The sequence below is a fragment of the Lipophrys pholis genome, assembly GCF_963383615.2.
Source record: "Lipophrys pholis genome assembly, chromosome: 12".
Lineage (NCBI taxonomy): Eukaryota > Metazoa > Chordata > Actinopteri > Blenniiformes > Blenniidae > Lipophrys > Lipophrys pholis.
The window spans coordinates 15,471,247-15,492,229 of NC_137641.1; the positions used below are offsets into that span (position 1 = coordinate 15,471,247).

General features: G+C 44.1%; 1 protein-coding gene across 1 annotated transcript; it reads left to right on the forward strand.

Moving 5' to 3' along the window:
• Nucleotides 1–3,914: 3,914 nt before the first annotated feature.
• On the forward strand, nt 3,915–20,954 carry LOC308117613 (ras-GEF domain-containing family member 1B-B-like). The gene is made up of 14 exons (XM_080476592.1): nt 3,915–4,396; nt 11,749–12,294; nt 12,450–12,572; nt 13,201–13,338; nt 13,455–13,670; nt 14,182–14,256; nt 17,153–17,245; nt 17,536–17,638; nt 18,004–18,083; nt 18,176–18,271; nt 18,358–18,453; nt 19,215–19,338; nt 19,412–19,484; nt 19,576–20,954. Exons 2-14 carry the CDS (start codon nt 11,755–11,757, stop codon nt 19,607–19,609), a joined length of 1,791 nt encoding a protein of 596 aa, XP_080332718.1. The 5' UTR covers nt 3,915–4,396; nt 11,749–11,754; the 3' UTR covers nt 19,610–20,954.
• Nucleotides 20,955–20,983: the final 29 nt, after the last annotated feature.

Here is a 20,983-nt window from a genome sequence, read left to right on the forward strand (position 1 = left end):
TGTTCACATTTCCAAAGAACGGTGAGTGTTTTTTTCTCCAGAAAAGTGAAAAACAGACTTTTGGCCTTGCATTCTTCAGACAGGGTCAGGGGGCTTCCAGTAGCTGAGTCAGTCCTCTTACTGGAAGCCTGTGAGTCACCCGTCTCCCTTCCTCCACCCCTGAGCCCACCGCTGTCTCCCCTCAACCCCATCCCATGTATCAATCGGTCTTTTCAACATTCATTGTCTTCACGTTCGTCTCTCTCTTCGGGCCTTCCATGCATTCAAGCACAGAACGAGAAACACAGGCAGTGCATGCTGGGATTACTTCTTTCATCAGCCGACTCCCAAATGTGACATTTTGCCAAAGTACTACAACCCGCATTCCTCGGATGAAAGAATGTCACTACAAAAGCCTCCCACACCCCATTGCCCCCAAGAGCCATTATACCCCGCCGCCCCTCCCCTGGTTCTGGGGCTAGTATCCACCCCCTTCTTTTCCCCCCCTCACTCTTCCCGAACAGTAATGATCTCACCCAGCTGTCACTGTGTAATCCCACCCACACTCTCAGCGGCACACAGGTCGTCTGCTGCTGCTGGTGGCAGCTGACATCACTCTCTTTGTCTGTCACCGTTTCCCTGAAAACCAAAACACGCTGCCCGTCAGAGTTTCAAGAAGAAAACTGTGTAAATCCTGACTAAATGGTTTCAAAAGCCAAAGAAACGAGCTTTGTGAGAGTTTTCACGTGTACGGTACAGTTTGAAACAAACATGACTATAATATGCTACAAAATGTCGCAATCGTGATATTTTTTTTTTACCCCCACTTATTGGCATCGATGAAGCAGCTGCAATAGTATGTTTTCAGTGACTACCACCTTGTATTTACCGTCAGGTCCCACTGAGACATATGAATAATGTGTTCCACCTGTTTCCCAGACCACTCAACAGTTATTACCTGCATATAAAATGAAGGGCCAGCTTGTACGTGCATGAATCAAATAACAAAACCCTTGAGTTTATTCACCAATTACCATTCATAATCTAATTTCAGCGCATATAGATACAGTTTGTTTCACATTAACAATTAAATAAATCAGCTAAATAAAAAAATCAAGAACAAGACTCCAACTGTTCTTTCCTGTTTAATATTTCCAACATCTGCATGAGTAGCTGAGATGAATAACGTGAAAATGAGGAACATCTGTTGCGTTATCTGTCCGACTGTGTGTGAGACCTGCTGGCAAGACAACGTTTGTTTATTTTGAAGGTCTTCCGTGGATACCAATAGCGAGCTTGACCTAAGCTTAATTTACACACATACTGCAGTATGTGCTCAACTCTTTATCAGGCATTTAGAAATCCTGAACCTGGGCAATTTGTTCAGAGTGGAGGCAGAAATTAATTTTTTACTTGATTCTCTGCAGGCTCAAGGTGTAACATTAGTCATGCTTGTAGTTTCTGTTAGTTTGAGCCAATTCATGAATTAAAATCAGTTACTATTGAACAGAGGCTAATGACTTATGATCATTAACACACGGCGTTACATGGCTACCAACTTTACTGAAGGATGTGAGGTCTTGCAAACATTTAGATCACTACTTGAGGTTAATCTCATATAGAATGATTTCCTTGATTCCCTATACTACATTTACAACAGTACTGCAGCAGTCGTGGGCATCGAGCAGGCGATCGAACAACCAAATCCCACAAGGGCCCTCACCGATAGTGGCAAAGGTCAAACACCACCGGAAGAACGCACGCACACACGCACACATGTGCATGGGCGTACTTCTGTCCCAGTGCGTTTGCTATCCACGCAGACGAGTGCAGCCGGAAGCTGGTTGCGCTTTGGTTGCCTGGCGTGGGAGTTGAGTTGGTGATATGAGTGGACCCTGCAGCCTTCAAATACTCAGAAATCATCTATTCTTGCCTGAATGATGATGTGTCAGAATGTAAGAGGTGTCGGCGATCAAAAATTGAGCGCCGCCCACAACTTCAGGGCCTGGCTGTAGTGCGAGGCTAAAGCTGTGTTTATGTAATCTGACGTTTACGCAATGAAATGGGTCAGACTGGGCTTAGGTGGATTGCAGCAGTGTCATGGCAGCTGAGGGGGTTGGTATAGTTTGTACCCACCTTGCTGTAATTACCGTATTTCTGAGGAAATTAGACAGTTGCAGTGAGTATATTATACATATTTAGAGGAGAGTCTAAATATTTAGAAAAGGAGATATGGCCTGTTGTTATAGTCTGGTGATACATATAAAAAGTGCCGACTCAGCTTGTTTTTAACCCTGCTGGTGCCTAAATACTGTAAGTGCTAGGACAAGAAAACACTTCATGCATTTGGAAAACAATTGACTGTATTCCTGTTGTTACATGAAAACATAATTACAACGACCTTGTTTTTACTTCAATTTCAGGATAACTTTGTGTTATGGGAAAGTGAAATCCTTTCAGGACCGACTTGTATTATATCGAGTAAATAAATGAAAGTCAACATCTGTGTTTACAGATTTAGCAAAACCCAGTACAATTTAATGGCTTAGCAGAGCTGCAAATTCTTTTGTGAATGCTCATGAGCAAATACTTTAGTCAAATATTTTTGACGAAGACCGGCGCCAAGAGCTACAGTGAGATTACGTTGTAACCGATTTTTGTTTGTTGAAGCTAATCACCAAAACACAACCTCCAACAGAGACAATTACTAACCACACAGACTTACTGTTCTGGACGGCTTGCAAATTCACAAGGTGTCTTGTTGACAGTGTCTTCCTGGAAAATAGGTATTTCTCATTAGGAATCACTAAAGTTTTGTTTGAAGAGAGCTTACGGAGTTACGTAATAGTAAAAAGAAGTTTGTTAAAAAAAAATAGACTGAGGAAATTAGGGAGGGAATATAGTATGTGTATAGGATTTGTAATTGAAAACCTGTTTAGTAACCTTCTAATTAATTACTTTATGACAAGATGTCCATTGTGTTTTGAGCTCTTTACTCTCAATAAACTATGAAACTAGGTTATCCATCCCTCCATCCATCCATCTATCCATCCCTCCATCCATCCATCCATCCATCCATCCATCCATCCATCCATCCATCCATCCATCTATCAAACTGTTTTATCCAGTTCGGGGACGCAGGGCACCAAACCCAGCTAACTCCACCCGTGCGGCATTTTGAAACAGTTACTGGATATTTTCAAACTTAATAATGGAGCAGTGATTAAGATTTAAAGAGATTGCAAATAAATTAACACTTCTTAAATCACAGTTCCCTTATTATTGTTAAAGAGAATCTATGTTGAAAACAAAATTCACAACTGCTTTCACCATGCATGGTGGAGCAGTGGTTAGCCTGCTTGGCACACAGCGAGAAGGTCATTGTGGAATTTGCATGTTCTCACCTGAGTTTCCTTCCGCAGTCCAAAAACATGCATGTAAAGATTAATAGCTGACCCCAAATTGCCCTTGGGTTTGAATATGTGTGGTTGTCTGTCTTTGTGTGTTTGCCCTGTGATGGACTGGCGAACTGTCCAAGGTGTAACTTGACCTCACACATAATTGGCTCCAGCGCCCTGCATAGGAATACGAGGTGTAGAAGATGGATGGATGTTTCAAAATGGGTGGAAATGTCAAGATGGTCCCTCCACTAAATTCCAGACAATACTGAATTCAATGCCAACCCGCAGGTGGGTGTGATGAAACCACAAATTCAGTTTTGGAATAAACAGATTTGTTGGACACTATAAATCACTGTTCTTTGTCATGGTCTCACAACTCTTGAAGTGATGATGTCTGAACTCACACTTTCACACTTGCACGTGCTGACGCTGCTCAATGAATGACATAACTTTGCAAATGATATAATCAGTGAATTAAAATAGGTCAGAAGCAGTTCGAAAAGACTTTAAAGTCCCTGGGACCACCGGAGCACCACACACAGACGCATTCCTGGAGGAAACCTTACACCTTGTACTCCGGCTCGCCAACAAAAACACTCGAAAAGAAAGGAGTCGACGGGAGGGCGAGCCAGCCAATGCGAACCTCCGTAGAATTCGATTTTTTACGTCCTCCTCTGTGATTGGTCCACCTTTCCCCTCGGGGCCCCCGCCTCCGCGCGCTGATTGGCGGGTTTTCCCGGCTCTCTGGAGGTCATTTGAATACGCCTCGCTTTTGTGGCTCATTACGGCTCCGCTGGTTCAAATAATTGAGAGAAGCACGGAGAGCCGAGCAGACAATGGAGAAGAGCACGACACGGAGACTCCGCTGAAAGCCTTCTCTGCGTGTTTATTCACCGCACACCTCCACTCCGACACTTCCAACTACTCTGGATAGTCGCCTTTCTCTCTTTCTCTCTATTTTTTACATTTTCATTCGTTCGCCTGTGAAACGGACGCAGAGCTGCACCACCTACGAGGTAAAGTCCCACAATGAAGTTACTCATATAAATAATCTGCTTTGTTTGTGTTCGCCTAAACTTTATCCTTTAAATATATATTCTGTACATTAGAGTTGTGTTATGTAACTCCTGGACATAGTAAACGGGGTCACGAGGCTACATTTTCTTGCAGTAAATCCAGGATTAAGGTCATAAAAACTGGCTTTGAAATTGGTTTAATTTTAGATATTTAGCACAGTAGTGTATTAAAATGCAACCTTATAGTCTGAAAACTGTGTTAACCGCAAAGCGATTTGTGCTGTATGGAGGAAACAAGTGTAAACAACGACCCACCTCCAATATGTTATTTTACCTTTCTTACGCTACATTTGTTGTTGTTGTTGTTGTTATTTACCAGCCATGTGAGGTTATAATTAGAATCTCTGTTAGACGCAAACACACATGACTCACCGGCACCTGCGATGGGACTATGGTTTAGCACAGCATGACTTTTATTCACAGGCTGCTTCTTACTTTTTACTGTGTTATGACTCAGTCAGAAGCCCCATAATGTGGACCAGGCAGGGTGTGTGTGTGTGTGTGTGTGTGTGTGTGTGTGTGTGTGTGTGTGTGTGTGTGTGTGTGTGTGTGTGTGTGTGTGTGTGTGTGTGTGTGTGTGTGTATGTTTGAAAAAGAGGGAATAACAGATTGTGTTTGTCTGTAGGGAAAAGAGAGAAAAACACACAGAATGAGAGAAAGCGTGTGTACTTCTGGCCAAACAGGCTTTAAAAAGCTCTATTCCCTCCACACAAAACCCACAGTCCTTTTTAACTTAAACTGAATGAGAGCCACTATTTCCAGCTCTTGGCAAGTTTTTGTCACATACCAGCTAAAAAAAACAAACAAAAAAAAAAAAACCCACACACACTCACCAAAGTAAAGTGTTAAACTACATTATTGAATAACAGTAGCTGAGTAGAATTTAGATTCAGGACTTTGCCTACATCTAAACTCGTATTGTGCTGAGAGGCAGACTCGTGTGAGATCTGTAGGTTTACAGAGAATAGAAAATGTGTGTGTGTGAGAAAGACAAACCCCCCGCCATACAAGCTTAGGTTCATTACATCCGAGCAGCAGAGGAGATAATGTGCCTTTATCCTTTCTGGCTCTGGGTTAATACTGTACTAGCCTACCAGATCATACAGAAAGCAGGTGTGTCCCTTTAGTGTGGGTTTGTGTGTGTGGAGGTTACGTACATACAAGGAAGTGCATGGTTGAATAGCAGTGTGTGCTGGAGTAAAAGATAATAGTCTCATCACCAGGCGCACAGTCCTCTGTGTATCTCTGTGCTCAATCTGAGTCTGGTGTCTGTGTTTGCTCTGTTTTGACTGCCTATCAGATCTACGTCCAGCTTCTCAAACTGGCCACTGGTGTTTTGAAAGCGGCTGCAGGCCTCGTCTGACCCGCACGCTTCCCCACGGAGTCATCAGAGCTCATTTGTTGTTTGGTCCCAGCTCCGTTTCCTCATACTTTTTACTTTTGATGCTTTGCTTAGTACACTGATGACGTCTGAATTGCGTTGCTAATGAATGGAACAGTGATGCAGCCAGTTGGTGAGAGGAAGGCAGGTTAAAAACAGTTCAGAAAAACAAAACCGGATGAGTACAAACTGTTTTTAATGTTTGGGACAAACAAGGTAAACAACATTTATTTTTAACTGGTATGACCACAACATAAGATACATTCCAGTTGGATAAGATTCTGCTTCTGTGACACAATGAAACTCATGTCTGATTCTCATTTTGAGAGGAAAACAAGTAACTTCAGATTTGAGACTGTTTGTCTGCTCTGCTTTTGTGTCTTTCGGGAATGTACACAGCATCCCAGAAATGTTTGTTCAGTGGATTGTTGCTTCTGTATTACACCCCAGTGGGCAGGGAAGACAGGTATTGACTTATTTCATTGAAATCAATCCAAAAGGAAACAGAACACAAAGCCTAAACAGCAGGAAGCAATAAAACACCAAGCACCCCCACAATGCATAACAAACCCAACCCCTTAAACTTAAAAAAAAAAAAATCATACATCAATTTTCTTTGTGTTGAGTTGGCACATTCCCAATACCGCCTTCAAAAATCCACTCTGCTGCCCAAGTGAATGGACAGAAACCAGTACAACCAGTTAGTGCCAGCTTTCACCTTCTTTGTCTCTATGGGGGCTCTTATCTGTCCTCCGACCTCTTATACACCTCTTGGACGCTTCCTCCCGCTGAGTGAAGCCGAGGTCTACAGGTCAGCTCGGTGCTGTGGACCCGGGTGGCTGTAACCTTTACTGGGACGCTTATGTTGAGGTGGACGGTGCCAACAGGCGCTGAAAGTTTGCTTTACAAACAAACAAACCACAGGTTCAGACTTACGGCAACATTTTCGGTATGCAGAGTCGGCTGCTACTTATTGCACCACCACGTTATTTCCAAAGGGAGAAACCAACACCTGACCGTCTACCCACAGTGACTGTCAGTTTTAACCTCAGTAAGTCAAGTCATTGTCTCCGATTTGCAAGAGAAACACATTTGTCGGGGGGGTTTCCTGCTTAGAACAATCAGAGGCCTTTTGGTTCAATGGTGTGCAACATAGAAGGACGGAGGGGAGGAATCAGGAGTAATCTTCTGATGTGGGGTGTCGGCACTGATCCTCCCACACAATGAGGCAAATCAAAGTTTGAATGAAATCCTTCTAAGCACTGAGTAAATGTGCGAGTCTCATCAGGGATTATTCCACCCTTGAATGTTGTAATTCTGTCTCGTTGGCTTCCATCTCAGCAGTTCTCTGTCCGGTGTGCAGGTCTCGGCGAAGCCACAAGCAAGCGATATAAAGCACACACTGAACTTGTGAACTCATTTATCGCTGAAGGACTGACTCGCACCCTTTTACCTGCTGGAGTTCATTAGTGTCAAAGTACGTCAGGTTTAAAGCAGAGCAAAGATAGCGTTGCGTTATGTTTTACCACTTTGGGAAATTGTATCACATGCGCTCTTATCAGGTGCAGGCTGTTCCTTCAGCCCGTCGCACTTGTACAGGGAGCGTTACAAAACGTCCGAAGGAGCTTGACACGGACTGCAGAGCCCCAGTGGAACTGATTAAATCGTCCTCCGCTTTCAGATAAACTAAGGTAATAATGACAGAATGTCCCGATCATGAGGAGGCGGCTTGTAATTTAGCGATCTTTTCGCTACAGCACGGTGCTTATTTTCTAGCTAGTGACCTTGTTTAGAGGCCTTAAATTTGATTACACGTCTCGAAAAGCGGGACTCAAACAAACCTTTTGTGGTTCCTACTGTAGCTAGCCATCAGGGGATTTCTGACCGTTATTTGGTCGGGGAGGGCGCAGATCAGCGAATATGTACATGTCTGCTGAGGTCAACTGGTTTTGAAAAAAAATAAAAACCCATAAAACGACACAATTTAGAGTGACTAAGTGAACCGCAGACTGTTTGCACACCATTTTGCCTGAGAGCTGTTTTGTCCTTGACCATTGTGTGCTGTGTTTATTCAAATCCAATGCCTTTAAGTCAATTTTCTTCTAAATCTGAGCTGCCTCTTTCTCCCAGGACTTTTTTTTTCTTTTTCTTTCTTCTCCTAGCTCCTTATCTCACTTTATGACGCGATGAACTCCATCCCACAGGTCACAAACACACATTCATGCACAGCCAAACATAAAAGTCGAGATTATGGCATATGGCCACTCGATATGCGAGCTATAATAAGAGTCTGAAGTGTGCTTTACGTGGTTTGACTGACGTGAAAGAAAAAAAGGGATCCCAGCCTCGCCTCACGCAGAGGTGGGGCGTCACATTGCCCGGCAGCAGCGTGTGTGAAAGCTGCTGTGTGTGTGCGTGTCTGATGATCTGCTGTGATCTCTTCCTGGGGGTCTTTGTGTGGCTGTTAATGCCATGACAGGATAGATAATACCTCTATTGTTGAAGACCTCCCTCCTGTCTCCCCCCACCTCCCCCTGTGAGCCTGTTGAGCTCAGCATAGCGAGGTGTATCTTTTTGAAGCCGCATTAAATGATTTTGAAAAAAAAAAGAAGAAGAAGAAGAAGAAAACAGCCTTCCTTCAAGGTGCCGTGTCAGAATCAGAGGCAATCTCGAAAGACGCCCGCATTGGGAAAGTTTTCATTAAAAAGCCAGACAAAGGTGTCTCTCACGCGTGATGGGACATTTAAAACCACTAAATTGTGGCTTTTTTTTTCTTTCTCCTAAAGGCATTTGGAACGCATTTCACTGGTTTGAAGTGGATCATTTTTGCCTTTAGCACTATTCAAAGTTCAGCTTACTTTCACCCTTCGGTGAACTTATTTATATCCCTTTACATGCTGCAGCCACCTGCTAACGTAGGAGACTAATTCTGTTATGTCACATTTCGCATTGCTTGAGGGAGAGATTTGTTTTAATGGTTTTCTATGATGATAATGAGTCATGCTAGGACTGAGCCGATTCACACAGAAAATGGAACCGCATTGAAAAACTGTACATAGAAACATGCAATGGGCATTTAGGCCCTGTTTAAACTATACACCACAACCGTTCAAGTGAAAATTATTTAGCTTCTGAGCTCCTGAAAAGTTTGGCATTAACACAGCGATGTTTTGAAAATGATGTCCGGTGAGGTGACAACAGCAGCAACACTGAAAGTGATGTTGTTTTTATGTTGCGCCACGAGTGGGTGCTGTTGTTTTTGTAACACTCCGGAGGCAAACATTGTTGTCATTGATCATCGACTGCACATGTGCAGAAGAACTGTTTACCACGGCCGTGGTGCGAACGCTCGGTAACGGCCTTTCCTCCGTCTGCAGGAGGCGGCCCCCGAGCATTTCCAGAAAGTTACGTTTTCCCCCCATTTACACTGAGATGGAGTCAGAGCATTTTCAAAAAGTTCCAAGCACCGTTGTCGAGTAAACAGACACCCGAAATTAACGTTTTTTTCACTCATATACGTGGTGTAAACAGAGCCTTACACTTTCAAAAGTCTAACACAAGAGCAAATAGTGGTTGTGTCAGCACAGTTTCCTTGCACAGCTACACGTCTTTGCCTTTCTGTGTGCTTTCGCAGCCACATCAGTCGACTTCCCCAGTCTGCAATCTTCAACGTTTACAAACAAGAGAATATAGACAATGCTTTCAATATGAAACTATGCTTCCCAATGCCATCATTAAGTCGTTCACGGCGAGCGCAGCCTATGATTTAGCCAGAGTGCATTTTGGGAGCCGCAGCCTCGAAAGCCCCAACTATCCAAATGGGTCAACCTTTCAGGAAGCTGGTCTGGAAGGAAAACCCAAATTGGTTTTGAATCTTTTCGGATCAGGTCATCTTCAAGTTGCAAACACAACACCAGCTCGGAAGAAGAGGGGGAAAAAAATGTGTACGCAGACCGGAGCAAATATTTCCCAGTGGATTCCAGTCATCCCAGCTTCACCACTACGGCCGCACACTTCCAGACTTGTGTTTCGTAACTTATTGAAGGTTAAAGAGACTGTAATCTTTTAAGTGAGTTAGAAGGAGTACAGCAGGCCGGAGAGCACAGAGTTCAGAGGAGGGGTTGGCACTGGACTGGCTTACTCTGGCATCAGGCCAGGCGCTACGGTGGACAAAAGTGTGTGTGTGTGTGTGTGTGTGTGTGTGTTGCTCAAGCTATCATTTGTATATGTGTAACTTGTGTGTGTGTGTGTGTTTGGATTACTCTGGTGTGGGGCTTGGCGCCATGGTGGACGAGGGTGTGTGTGTGTGTGTAAGATGTTGGCTGAGGCAGACACTCCTCTGTTGGCGCTGTGATGGACAAACAAAAGTCTGCTGGATTCCTGCAGGGTTTTGTTTTCTGGCAGAGTGTATGTGCATGCATACATGCTACTGTGTGAGGTGTGTATGTGTGTGTGTGCGTGTGTGTGTGCGTGTGTGTGTGTGTGTGTGTGTGTGTGCGGCTCATTTATCGCTGGCATGTGTTGCCTAGACAGACAACAGTAGCGGGATAAAAGAGGCTCCAGAGTTAAAGCACGCCTTGGTGGTGATCTGGGATCAGCTTACCAACCTCAGATCCAATTATCTGAACCATTAAGACCAAAAAAAAATAAAAAATACTGCCTTTCTGAGATCATCCATCTGTCACGGTGTTTTGCTTTCCATATGTTGTGCTGCTGCCAGTGAGTGAGATTCAGGGACGTGACTGAACATACAGCAAAGCGCAGGGCAGCTCGAGCGTCTGTGCTGAGTTGTCGAAAATTTTACTAGCAAATCGTTTTTGAAATAAAGGCGATATCTCTCGAGCGCTCAAAGTCAGAAAGAACAAACACAAGAGGGGTAAAATTATGCGATCAAGTGTTATTATCTCCACAGACACAGTTTCTCAAACACATATTTTCACAATATTTGATTGCAGCTTAAACACCAATCACCCAGCCATCGAGTTGGGCTGACGAAGCAAAAGTAGCAGCAGAAGCTGCAACGCTGGAGACGTTGCTTTCATCGTTTACTGATTTCATAATGACTGGAGCAATTTTCTCCACTTGGCATTTTGATGTGGCTCCCGTTACTTCCGTATGTGAATTTCCTGCTTATTAATCAGGATAAATGGAACTGATTCTGGTTTTGCTTTGTAATTGGCCAAAAAATGAAAAATAAAATAACAATGTGATCCTCTTTTAGTTGACAACTCAATACCTCGATGCTGATCTTTTAACTTCTCTTAAGGTTTACAACCCCGATAATGGCTGCAAGATAAATGTAAAGTTTTAATTTGACTAATCGAGAGACATTTGGATACACAAATGTAAGAAGTCTGTGCTATTAGCCTTTGTATTTTCAGCCAGCGCAGCTCTACTCATCGAGATATTCAGGTTTAAACACTGAAGTTTCTCTTTAGAAGTTTGTTCAACATTTCACATCGTGATCAAATGAAATAATGAAAGTTTATAATGAATTACTTGATTGGTTGTTACCACGCCAAATGCTTCATTCTTTCTTACAGAGAGCTTCATGATTTACAGTTTTAAAATGTCCTTATTCATCATGTGACTACTTTTTTGGAACATCGTGTCTTTGCAGTTTGACATCAGCCTCACTCACAAGTTTTGTGTGAATTGAATGAAAGTAAAAACAAAGTTCCAAGAAAGGCAGATGTCATGTGACTCAAACCAAGCATTAGCATCATGGTAAAATCTGAACTTTACCCTGAAAAAGAACTTCCTTAAACTCTGGGTTAAATTCAGTAATTCAGTATTACGACACATAAACTTGGCATTTCATGTTTTCTGTTGCAGCTTTCCAAAATAGTTTACTGGGGATGTTTACACATATTCAACCTTGGTAACCAGTTGTTTGTGTTGTTTTGTCCAGGTCATCATGCCTCCCACGACGCCGTACGCTGGAAAGTTCAGCTCCTGCGCTCCTTACAGCAACAACAACAACCATCCGCAACCTCAGAGTCCGTACCGCAGCGGCACCGGCCCCAAACCCGCCAGGGACAACGTCTACAACGGCAACTACTCCTCCGCAGAGAACCCTTACGACATCCCGCAGCCACACAGCGCGTATCGCAGCGCCTCCGTCTCCTCCGTGAACGCGAAGGAGCATCATTACAACAGCAGCTACGCCGTCTCGGAAAACCCGTACTCCCCGCCGCCGCCTCACAGCCCCCGCCAGCACAGCACTTCCTGTCCGGGCCGCGCTTACCGCCACACCAGCGGCAGCAGCAATGGCGGCGGGAGCAGCAGCAGCGAGCAGTCCTGCCGTAACAACTCGGCCGTGACGAAGGCCAGACTGTACGGACACGGCATCACTGCCAGCTACGGCGAGATGTGTTACCACGACAACAGCCTGGTCTCCGCATCTCTGGAGGCCCTGATCCAGCACCTGGTCCCCACAGTGGACTACTACCCCGACGTAAGCGTCAGCAGTCACAGATTTGTCACACCACAAACTCCTTGTAGGCGTTGACCTACTTTTTCCCAAAAAAAGAACGTTTGCCTCTGATTCTCTTTGTAATGTTGGAGCAGAACAGATTTTACTGAAAGCCCGTTTTCTTTCACCGTCATCAGAGATCGTACGTGTTCACTTTCCTGCTGAGTTCACGCCTCTTCCTGCACCCGTACGAGCTCATGACGAGGGTCTGTCATCTGTGTGTGGAGCAGCAGCGGTCCGGAGATGCCCTGCTGGATAAGGTGGGCGGATTACAAACACCCACACACACTCTCTCACTCACACGCACACACACACACGCTGTGTTTGAATGTCTTCTCTGGACATTTTCTCAACACTCAGTCATAAATTCTAACCGTAAAACATTTGTACATGTAAAGAAAGGAAATAATTTTCCTTTTGGGGATTTTCTCCCTGTGATTTTATTGTAAGTTCCCAGAGATTGTTGCACAATCATGTTTGAAATCCCCACCAGTGTAGGAAGAACAAGGACACGCACACCCAGATGCAGCTGAAAGTATTTTCTTTCTCTTTCTCTTTCTTCCTCCCACACAAACTCACACCTCCCAGAAACTCCACAAACTGTTCACACTTTTGTTTTGATTCAGGTGTTTATCAGTATTTTTCTTGCTGTTGAAATTCCCCCTATTCAGAAGGATTCAAACTCGTGTTTGTAATCAAGTGTTGAGTGAAGGATATCCAGAGTCCATATCAGGCCCCGCCCACTGCTGTGTCTTTACATAACGTAAATAAAGATCAGATTAAGGTCACGATGTTTTGTCCCAAGACAAATTACACGCATTACATGAGATTTTAAATGTAATCACGCCTGTCGCTGCGTTACCTAACATGCTGTGCAATGTTTCTCAGATCCGTTTCCGCGAAGTGGCGCCCAAGCTGGTGCAGCTGTTGACGGAGTGGACGGAAACGTTCCCATACGACTTCAGGGACGACAGGATGATGCGCTGCCTCAAGGACATGACGCACCACGTGGCCCGAGGGGATGAGGTTAGCGCCGTTAGCTCCTGTAGCTACAACGTTTTAGAGCAAAAAAAAAAAATCATTCGGAGCTCTGATCGCCGAGTGACCCACTGCTCCTCACACTTTGTGTACTTTTCATACAGTACTCCTGGCGAGCCATGCAGCAGATGACCCAGCGCCTCATCAAGCGCCTGTCGGCGCTCGGCCAGTACGAGGAGGCCGTGGCCGCGCTCAACGCCGTGGCCACCGAGCGCCCCGCCTCCCTGAAGAGCAAGCAGGCCTCGGCTCAGCGCAGCGACGTGCTGAGCGTGTGCGATGACCCCTTCGTCCTCGCCCAGCAGCTTACGCACATCGAGCTGGTGAGCGTTCAGATTTGTGGATTTTCCAGGCTGATCTGCATATTTGAGTCTGTGATGGAGGGTTACACCGAGGCAGATTTTACGACTTTGAGTGCGGTTTCTGCGTCATAGGGCTCTTTTTTGGTGTGTATATGTGTGTGTGTGTGTGTGTGTGTGTGTGTGTGTGTGTGTGTGTGCGTGGGGGACAGCAAAACTATTATTTTACTTTTCAGTTTGGCTTTTAGTTGTACAATAATTACTTGAGTTCATAGTTTTACACAGTCATAAAAACATTCATGAAAGGCATTCAGTGAAACAAAACTTGGATTAAAAGTACATTTTTAGAAAAGTACAATAACGATAATAATAATCATTGATTTATCTAAAACAGTAGAATATGGTCATCAAGAGGAATCACATAATGAAATAAATGCATGAAAATTCAGATGAGTTACAGGCGTCTAAGTGGAATGAGAAGCCTTTTTGTCACTAATTTTTTAACTTCTTGTCTTTCTTCATTTTCCACCTCCAGGACAGACTGAGTTTTATCGGCCCAGAGGAATTCATCCAGACGTTTGCCATGAAGGATCCTCTGGAGAACCATAAGGTACGAGTGATTCCGAAGGGAACCGACACCACATCTGAGCGCTGCAAAACAAAAACATGCTTGTGAATGCATTTCACGCAAGAACAGCAAAATACATTTTCAAGAGAAATTCTCCAATGGCGGACTCACAGCAGGATATATTTACATGATCATTTTCTTTGTTATTCACTTTGCTGATCTTTGATAGTCACATGGCTCTAAAACAAGGGATTGTTGAACATAACCAGCTCGCCAGAGGCCCCGATCCGGCCAAACCGCCAAGCAAATTGTAAGAATTTCAATGAAAACATTGATTTTCTACACAAATCTAGTCGTGCACACAACACTGAGACTCACTGCCATGAAAGACAGCTACTTCGTTGCTGTCAAACTCGCCTCAAAGCCATGCTGTCAGGGTGAGTTTGTAAAAACATACATAATGTAGCAGCTAGGGGAGAAGTTTTCTGGACATTGCATTGTATTTTGCAGCAGAAGGTAGGGCTGAGCGATTTGGCCTCAATAAAAAAAGATCTATCGTTTTTTTAAAGAAAAATTCGAGTTTCTATTCGATTTTCTATCTTTTTTCTCAATGCACTTAAAAATGACTGCAGACGTCAGATATATTGTCAAAACTGCAACTTTTTTGCTGTGAGTGTCCTCAGAGATAAATTTTAAATAAACAATCCCGAAATAAAAAGTAAATGAGGCTCAGTCATTCCACATAATCAAGCTTTAACCAGGTTTAAGCAAAAGCAACACAAACTACAGGAACTCACGAGGAACGGTAGAACGGAACGCCAAAAGTGCCAGAAAACTGGGGAGAAAAAAAACCTTGAATTTCCAAAATTCAAATCTTTCTTGCCCAGCCCTACCAGAGGGTTTCATTAAAATTGGCGTTATGTTGAGATTAGACTCATTTTCTCTAGTAATTGTTTGGTTTTGTGAAAAAATAGACATTTTCATTACCTATACTCTCCACCACAACAAAGAAAGACTTTCAGGTTGTTATGAAACTGAACTGCACGTGGCCCCTGAATTAAAATGTGTTTGACATCTCTGCTGTAAAACATTTAAAATATTTATGTTTCCATATCAAAGAAATGTACTTGCATGCAAGTATACATGAGCTATTAAAGCCAGTAACGCTCACTGACCTCTGTGCGACCCTTTAAGGAGCAGAAGTATACACTTGATCACATCCTCTCAACCAGAAACCTGTAACCTGGATCTGATATTCTCATTTATCTCTTTCCCTTGTGGTATATTCTCCAAATTTCTAAACTGATGAGCGCTATCTTTAGCCTTCATCTGAATAAATCTCACATCAGTCAGAATCGGCGGCTCTGACAGAGTATGGCCCTCCGATGTAATGACAGCTTTAGGATGGAGCAGCGCGACCTGTTTATAATTATCAGCATCAAAGAGGAACCACAGATTGTAGTTATTTTTAAGTCATTCTTTATTATCTAGATTCTGAAGTGTCTCGCCTGTTCTGCTGCGAGTGTAATTTGCGGTCTGCTTTGGTTCAAGTTGATTTGCTTTAAGAAGCCACATGAATTGGATTTGCCGGCAGATAGACGGGGGGAATCTGCTCGGCTGTATTTTCATGGTAGCCTTTGAAAAACTCTGGCGGCCCGGCATGAAAGCACCTTCCCTTTCTTCACTCTGAGTGCATCCGAGGGTCCTAAGTGGCCCTGCGAGTCAGCTGAAGGGTGGTTTTCAATCAACGCCGCCGCAAACACACTTTCCCCCGCTGCGTGTGAACCGCACTCTTTCTCCAGCTCTCCACTGCTCCTCCGGTTATATAAGACCCACTTTGTATAATAGGGCAGTTGAGTCAGCGAACGGGGTCCTGAAGTGTAAAGAGGAAGTTTGTGCGGCGGAGTGGGCCGCCGCTGTTGTGTAAGCATTTTAATAGAGCCGCGAATCTCGGGGATTACATCACCCCTCGCCCAGTCTAGTTTGTTTTACAGCCGGCTTTTTTGTAATGTTCATCTATGCAAGAGGAACACCCCCCGCCCCCCCCGGCGAACAGGTTCCGTGGCCGCTTCGCATCTCGCAGGGAAACCTAAGAGCAGATGCAGAGGAGGAGAAAATAACAACAGACACGTCACGGGCTCCGCTGAGCGGGGCCAGAGGTGACGTGGGTGTGAAAGCTGTCAAGACCCATTAGTGAGGAAAATGACACAGTAGCAGCTGTCTGTTACCTTGTTTCCCTTTTCTGAATACACATAGAAATAGTTTATTGAATCACTGCGAGGGGAATATGGCAGAAAATTATGCATTTCAGAGCGCGAATCAGAAAGAGTCTGAAGATAGAAAGCTCTTCAAAGTTGAAAGACACAAAGAACAAAGCGAGAAAATAAATCTGTGTGGTCATGAAGACTTCGGGGAGCTTCAGGAAAAGCCTCGTAAATCAGGGATCAAATGAGACAAATGAAACTCGTCTGGAGCCACGGAACATATTCCACTGGTATTTATTTCGCATCTTTAGGATTCTAGAACATGTATTGGATTAATTCAAATGAACTAACCACAGAAGCATACAGGCCAGTTTGAGTTTCCCCACATGAATTCATGTCAAATGAAATAAAAAGTAGGCAAATTAAAAAGCAGCTTTACTATGAAACAATAACTAAGTGTAACTTAAGAGGTTAAAAATAAAGAAAATAAATGTTAGTTCCTCTAAAATCAGACTACGATTCAGATAATTTACATGTAAAAGCGAGAGGAATCCAATACAGAAGAAGCCGAGTAGTTTTCCCACTTTAGGCTTTATTGTAGTCATCCTATGTTTGAAATTTTAAGTTCTCTTGTCCCGCACATAGAAACACTTTCCTCTGTTGAAACACTATTAATGTCAGTCTTCTTGATGGACCAAAAACACAAGTTTGACTGTCTTGTTTTTGTGCTTCAGGGTTTCTTCCGGAAGCGTAAAACCAGCAACCTGGAGGCCTACGTCAACTGGTTCAACAGGCTGAGCTTCCTGGTGGCCACCGAGATCTGCATGGTACGTAGTTCACGCTGCGTTGATGCCTCAGTTTTGTGTTCCGTCTTAAACCGGCAGTTCCACGAAAGTTAAAGACACACATTCTTTGCACAAGTGTCTGAGTTTCTCAATCTGGAGCGGAGTTATCCAGGTGGCTGAAATCAGCTGTTCTTTTTAACAGTGCAGAAGCTACAAGGTTTAGTTTCATCGAAACATTCATGAAAGCTTCTGGAACTACATAGAAACTCCTCTCTGTCGCCATTATGTGACGTATTTCACCTGATTCACCTCCTCCCGTTCTCTTTTTGCAGCCAGTGAAGAAGAAACACCGAGCGCGGATCATCGAGTTCTTCATCGACGTGGCTCAGGAGTGCTTCAACATCGGCAACTTCAACTCCCTCATGGCCATCATCAGTGAGTAATTTCACACACACACACACACAAGTCGGGGGGGAGAAAACAGCCCCTCAATGAATCAGCAGAAACCAGAAAGTAATGTTTTTATTCAGTTGTTATAAATTCAGTTCTATTCCCATAAACCTGTGAAAACAGGATTTGCTGAAGCCGAGCAGTAGTTCCCACCAATTCTCGGTCAAAAAGCCCGTAAATGTAATGAAGTTTAAAGGGGAACACACGGTGCCAGCTGCACCCGAAGGCTGAGTCTAATCAGTTTAAGGAAGCACAGAGTGAGTTAGTGGAGGCCTGTGGCGGTTCCGGCCGCCTCACTGTCCCGGGTCTCTCGCCGCTCCGTGTGCTCATACACGTCCTCTGAATTTCAGCCGGGATGAACATGAGTCCTGTGGCCCGACTGAAGAAAACCTGGAACAAAGTGAACACGGACAAGTTTGAGATCCTGGAGGTAAGACTCGTGTGTCATTATGTAACCAGGCCTCAGTTGCAGGCTCACGTGGCTCCGTTGTTTGATGGCCGTCTCCTTTGTGTCTCGCTCAGCACCAGATGGACCCCTCCAGCAACTTCAGTAACTACCGCACGGCGCTCCGCGGCGCCACCCAGAGGTCCGAGACGGCACACAGCAGCCAAGAGAAGGTGCACCATCACACCGAGTTTCCAATCAAAAACGTTTGCTGAGTTGTAAGTTCCAATCATCAGTTGGTTTTCCCCCCCCCCCACAGATTGTGATTCCGTTCTTCAGCCTGCTGATCAAAGACATCTACTTCCTGAACGAAGGCTGCGCCAACAGGTTGACCAACGGACACATCAACTTTGAGGTCAGATGATGTTTTTTTTCTCTCAGTATATCAATGACTTGAGCTGAACACTGAATAATTCAGGCAGTGAGAGGAAACTTTCACATGTGATGTAATAGCTCCCCCTTGTGGCTCAAAGGAGTGTTACACATTCCCCCTGCTGTACCTTTGATATGAGATCTACTTTAGAGACACTCACTATTTCTTTGTTGTGATGCAGAGTACACGTGATGAAAACATCTATATTTTCGCAAACATTAAACAATTATGAGGAAAACTGACTACAATCTCAACATGAAGTCAATTTCAATGAAACCTTCTGGTGCAAAATACAGTGAAATATCCAGAAAACTTACTGTAAGTGACTGTTACTGTCGCTTTATGTATGTTTTTACAGACTCACACTGACAGCATGACTTTGAGGCTAATGCTAGTTTGCTATCTTTGATGGCAGCATCACCGATATCTCAGCTCAGGCTTAATTTTTGTTCAAAAATCAAAGTTTTCCTAAAAATGTTTACACTTTGCTTAGTGGATAGGCTGGTTTTGGCCCACGGGCCACGAACATGTGGAAAAACATTACATTTAATGAAAATCATGGCTTTATCGTTACCACATGTTTACAGACCAAATATGAGTACTTGTGTTCTGTTGCAGTGCTAATATTATTGCCTCTAGGGCATTTTAATATTATCTTACTTGTCTTTAGGCCGAGCTTATGTACCACGTTAAATCCAAATACATACTCAAAGGACCTGCTTTCTTTGTGTGTGTTTTAATAGAAACTGTGGGAACTCGCAAAGCAAGTGAGTGAATTCCTGGTTTGGCGTCAGGTCGTCTGTCCGTTCGACAGAGATCGCCGCATTCTTCAGTATCTTGTCACCACGCCAGTGTTTACTGAAGATGGTGAGTATTCAGTCCTCATTCAATGGCAGATTTGCAGTCGAGAAAGGAGAGTCAAACTGATTTGTGGTTGCAGAGCTGCACTTGGCCTCATACGAGAGCGAGGGACCTGAGAACAACATGGAGAAAGACAGTCGCAGGTCTCTGAGGTGGGCGTTGACACACTGAATGGAAAAGTTCAAGCACATCAATCAAATACGTCAGCATGATGATAATTTCTGATGTTGTTTTCTATTCCAGATCGTCCCTCCTCCATCGAGAGAATCGCTCGTAAGAGAGCAAGGCAACCTCCTGCGCTTCACAGACTGTATACCTATCAAGTGTTAAAAAGCTACGGACTCGTCTTTATTAACCTTGGGTGCGTTTTCATGAGGCCAACGTTGTGGTCTTGGACTTAAATGCAGTTTTACACGCCAAGAAATACATCTGGGACCACGTCCTCATGGGGGAATACCACAAGGAGCATTCATGATTTACGAATCAGACACAGGAAATGTCCCTGATGAAGTTCTCCCAGTGCCAAAACAAAAAACCTCAGTGCTGCTTCTGTCACCCTCGGTCCTGAGGAGTCTTCACCAACTCAAATCATTTGGGAGCACCTTGACTCTACCGAACCTGGATTCCTTAACACAATCCCGAGTTGTGTATTTTCTTCACCATCAACTCTGTCCAAGGCACTTACAGGACGTCGGCGACGACTGCTCTTCCCCGGCCACGCCCACCTCTTTGTGTGGAAGGACTCTGTCAAACACGAAGGGGGAGACGGGTCACGTATCATGTTTGTTTGCAACCTACAGCACCGCCGAGACGCTCCGCAGAGCTGCGACATCTGCGCGTCAGAGCAGATTCACATCCATCTGTATCATAAATCACAGGCTGCTTTCAGAAGCGGCGCCGACCGCCGACATGTGGAGCGCAGCGCTCTCCACGCTTGCTCCCGCTTTGTCGTTCAAGAGACACTACGTTGCTATCGATGGGTTCTGAACATATTGTGACGCGTGCGCTCGTGACTCTGTTGGTGATGCGAAGCCGTGTGAGTGACTGCGACGTCGTGCTAATCATGCAAACGTAATGAGAAATGCACTCCAGTGTGTACTTGTATCATAGGACTCAGTGACGCCGATGGCGTCATTGTGGCGTCTTTCTATACCATAGTATTAACTTGATTTTGTATCAGAAAAGCTTGTTTGTTTTTGTAATGTACTTTTTCTGAAGTTTTGCCATGAGCTTGTTGCTGGTTGGCTGGCTCTGTGTTGCTAAGCTATAGAACACCAGTTCATGTATGACGTATGAGATTTTTTTATTTTTATTCTTTTGTTGTCTGATTGAAGCACAATTTGTTGTGTGTACACGTGCAGCTTAACCCTCGTCTTCCCTCTTTCAGCCGCTGGTGACGTGAGCGTGATGTGAACCTTTCAAAATCTAGCTAGGAGTGAACGTGACGCCACTTTTTTTTTTTATGTTTCATTCTTCTTTTTTTTTTGGTCATATATGCTTTTAAATATTATTTTTTTTGGATGTGTGTATCATTGTGTCACCAGTCAGGGTACTTGTACTGAAAGTCTTTGTGAAAAGAGAAATCTATATTTTTTTTCCTTTCAAAATAAATAGAACAACAGAGTGATGTGTGCACTGGTTTTGCTTTCTC

Excerpts from the sequence above, each read along its gene's own strand:
- LOC308117613 (XM_080476592.1), top strand. The coding sequence starts at position 11,755 with ATGCCTCCCACGACGCCGTACGCTGGAAAGTTCAGCTCCTGCGCTCCT. Across the intron at positions 14,257-17,152 it reads ATCCTCTGGAGAACCATAAG|GGTTTCTTCCGGAAGCGTAA; the intron begins GTACGAGTGATT and ends TTTGTGCTTCAG. Across the intron at positions 17,246-17,535 it reads TGGCCACCGAGATCTGCATG|CCAGTGAAGAAGAAACACCG; the intron begins GTACGTAGTTCA and ends CTCTTTTTGCAG.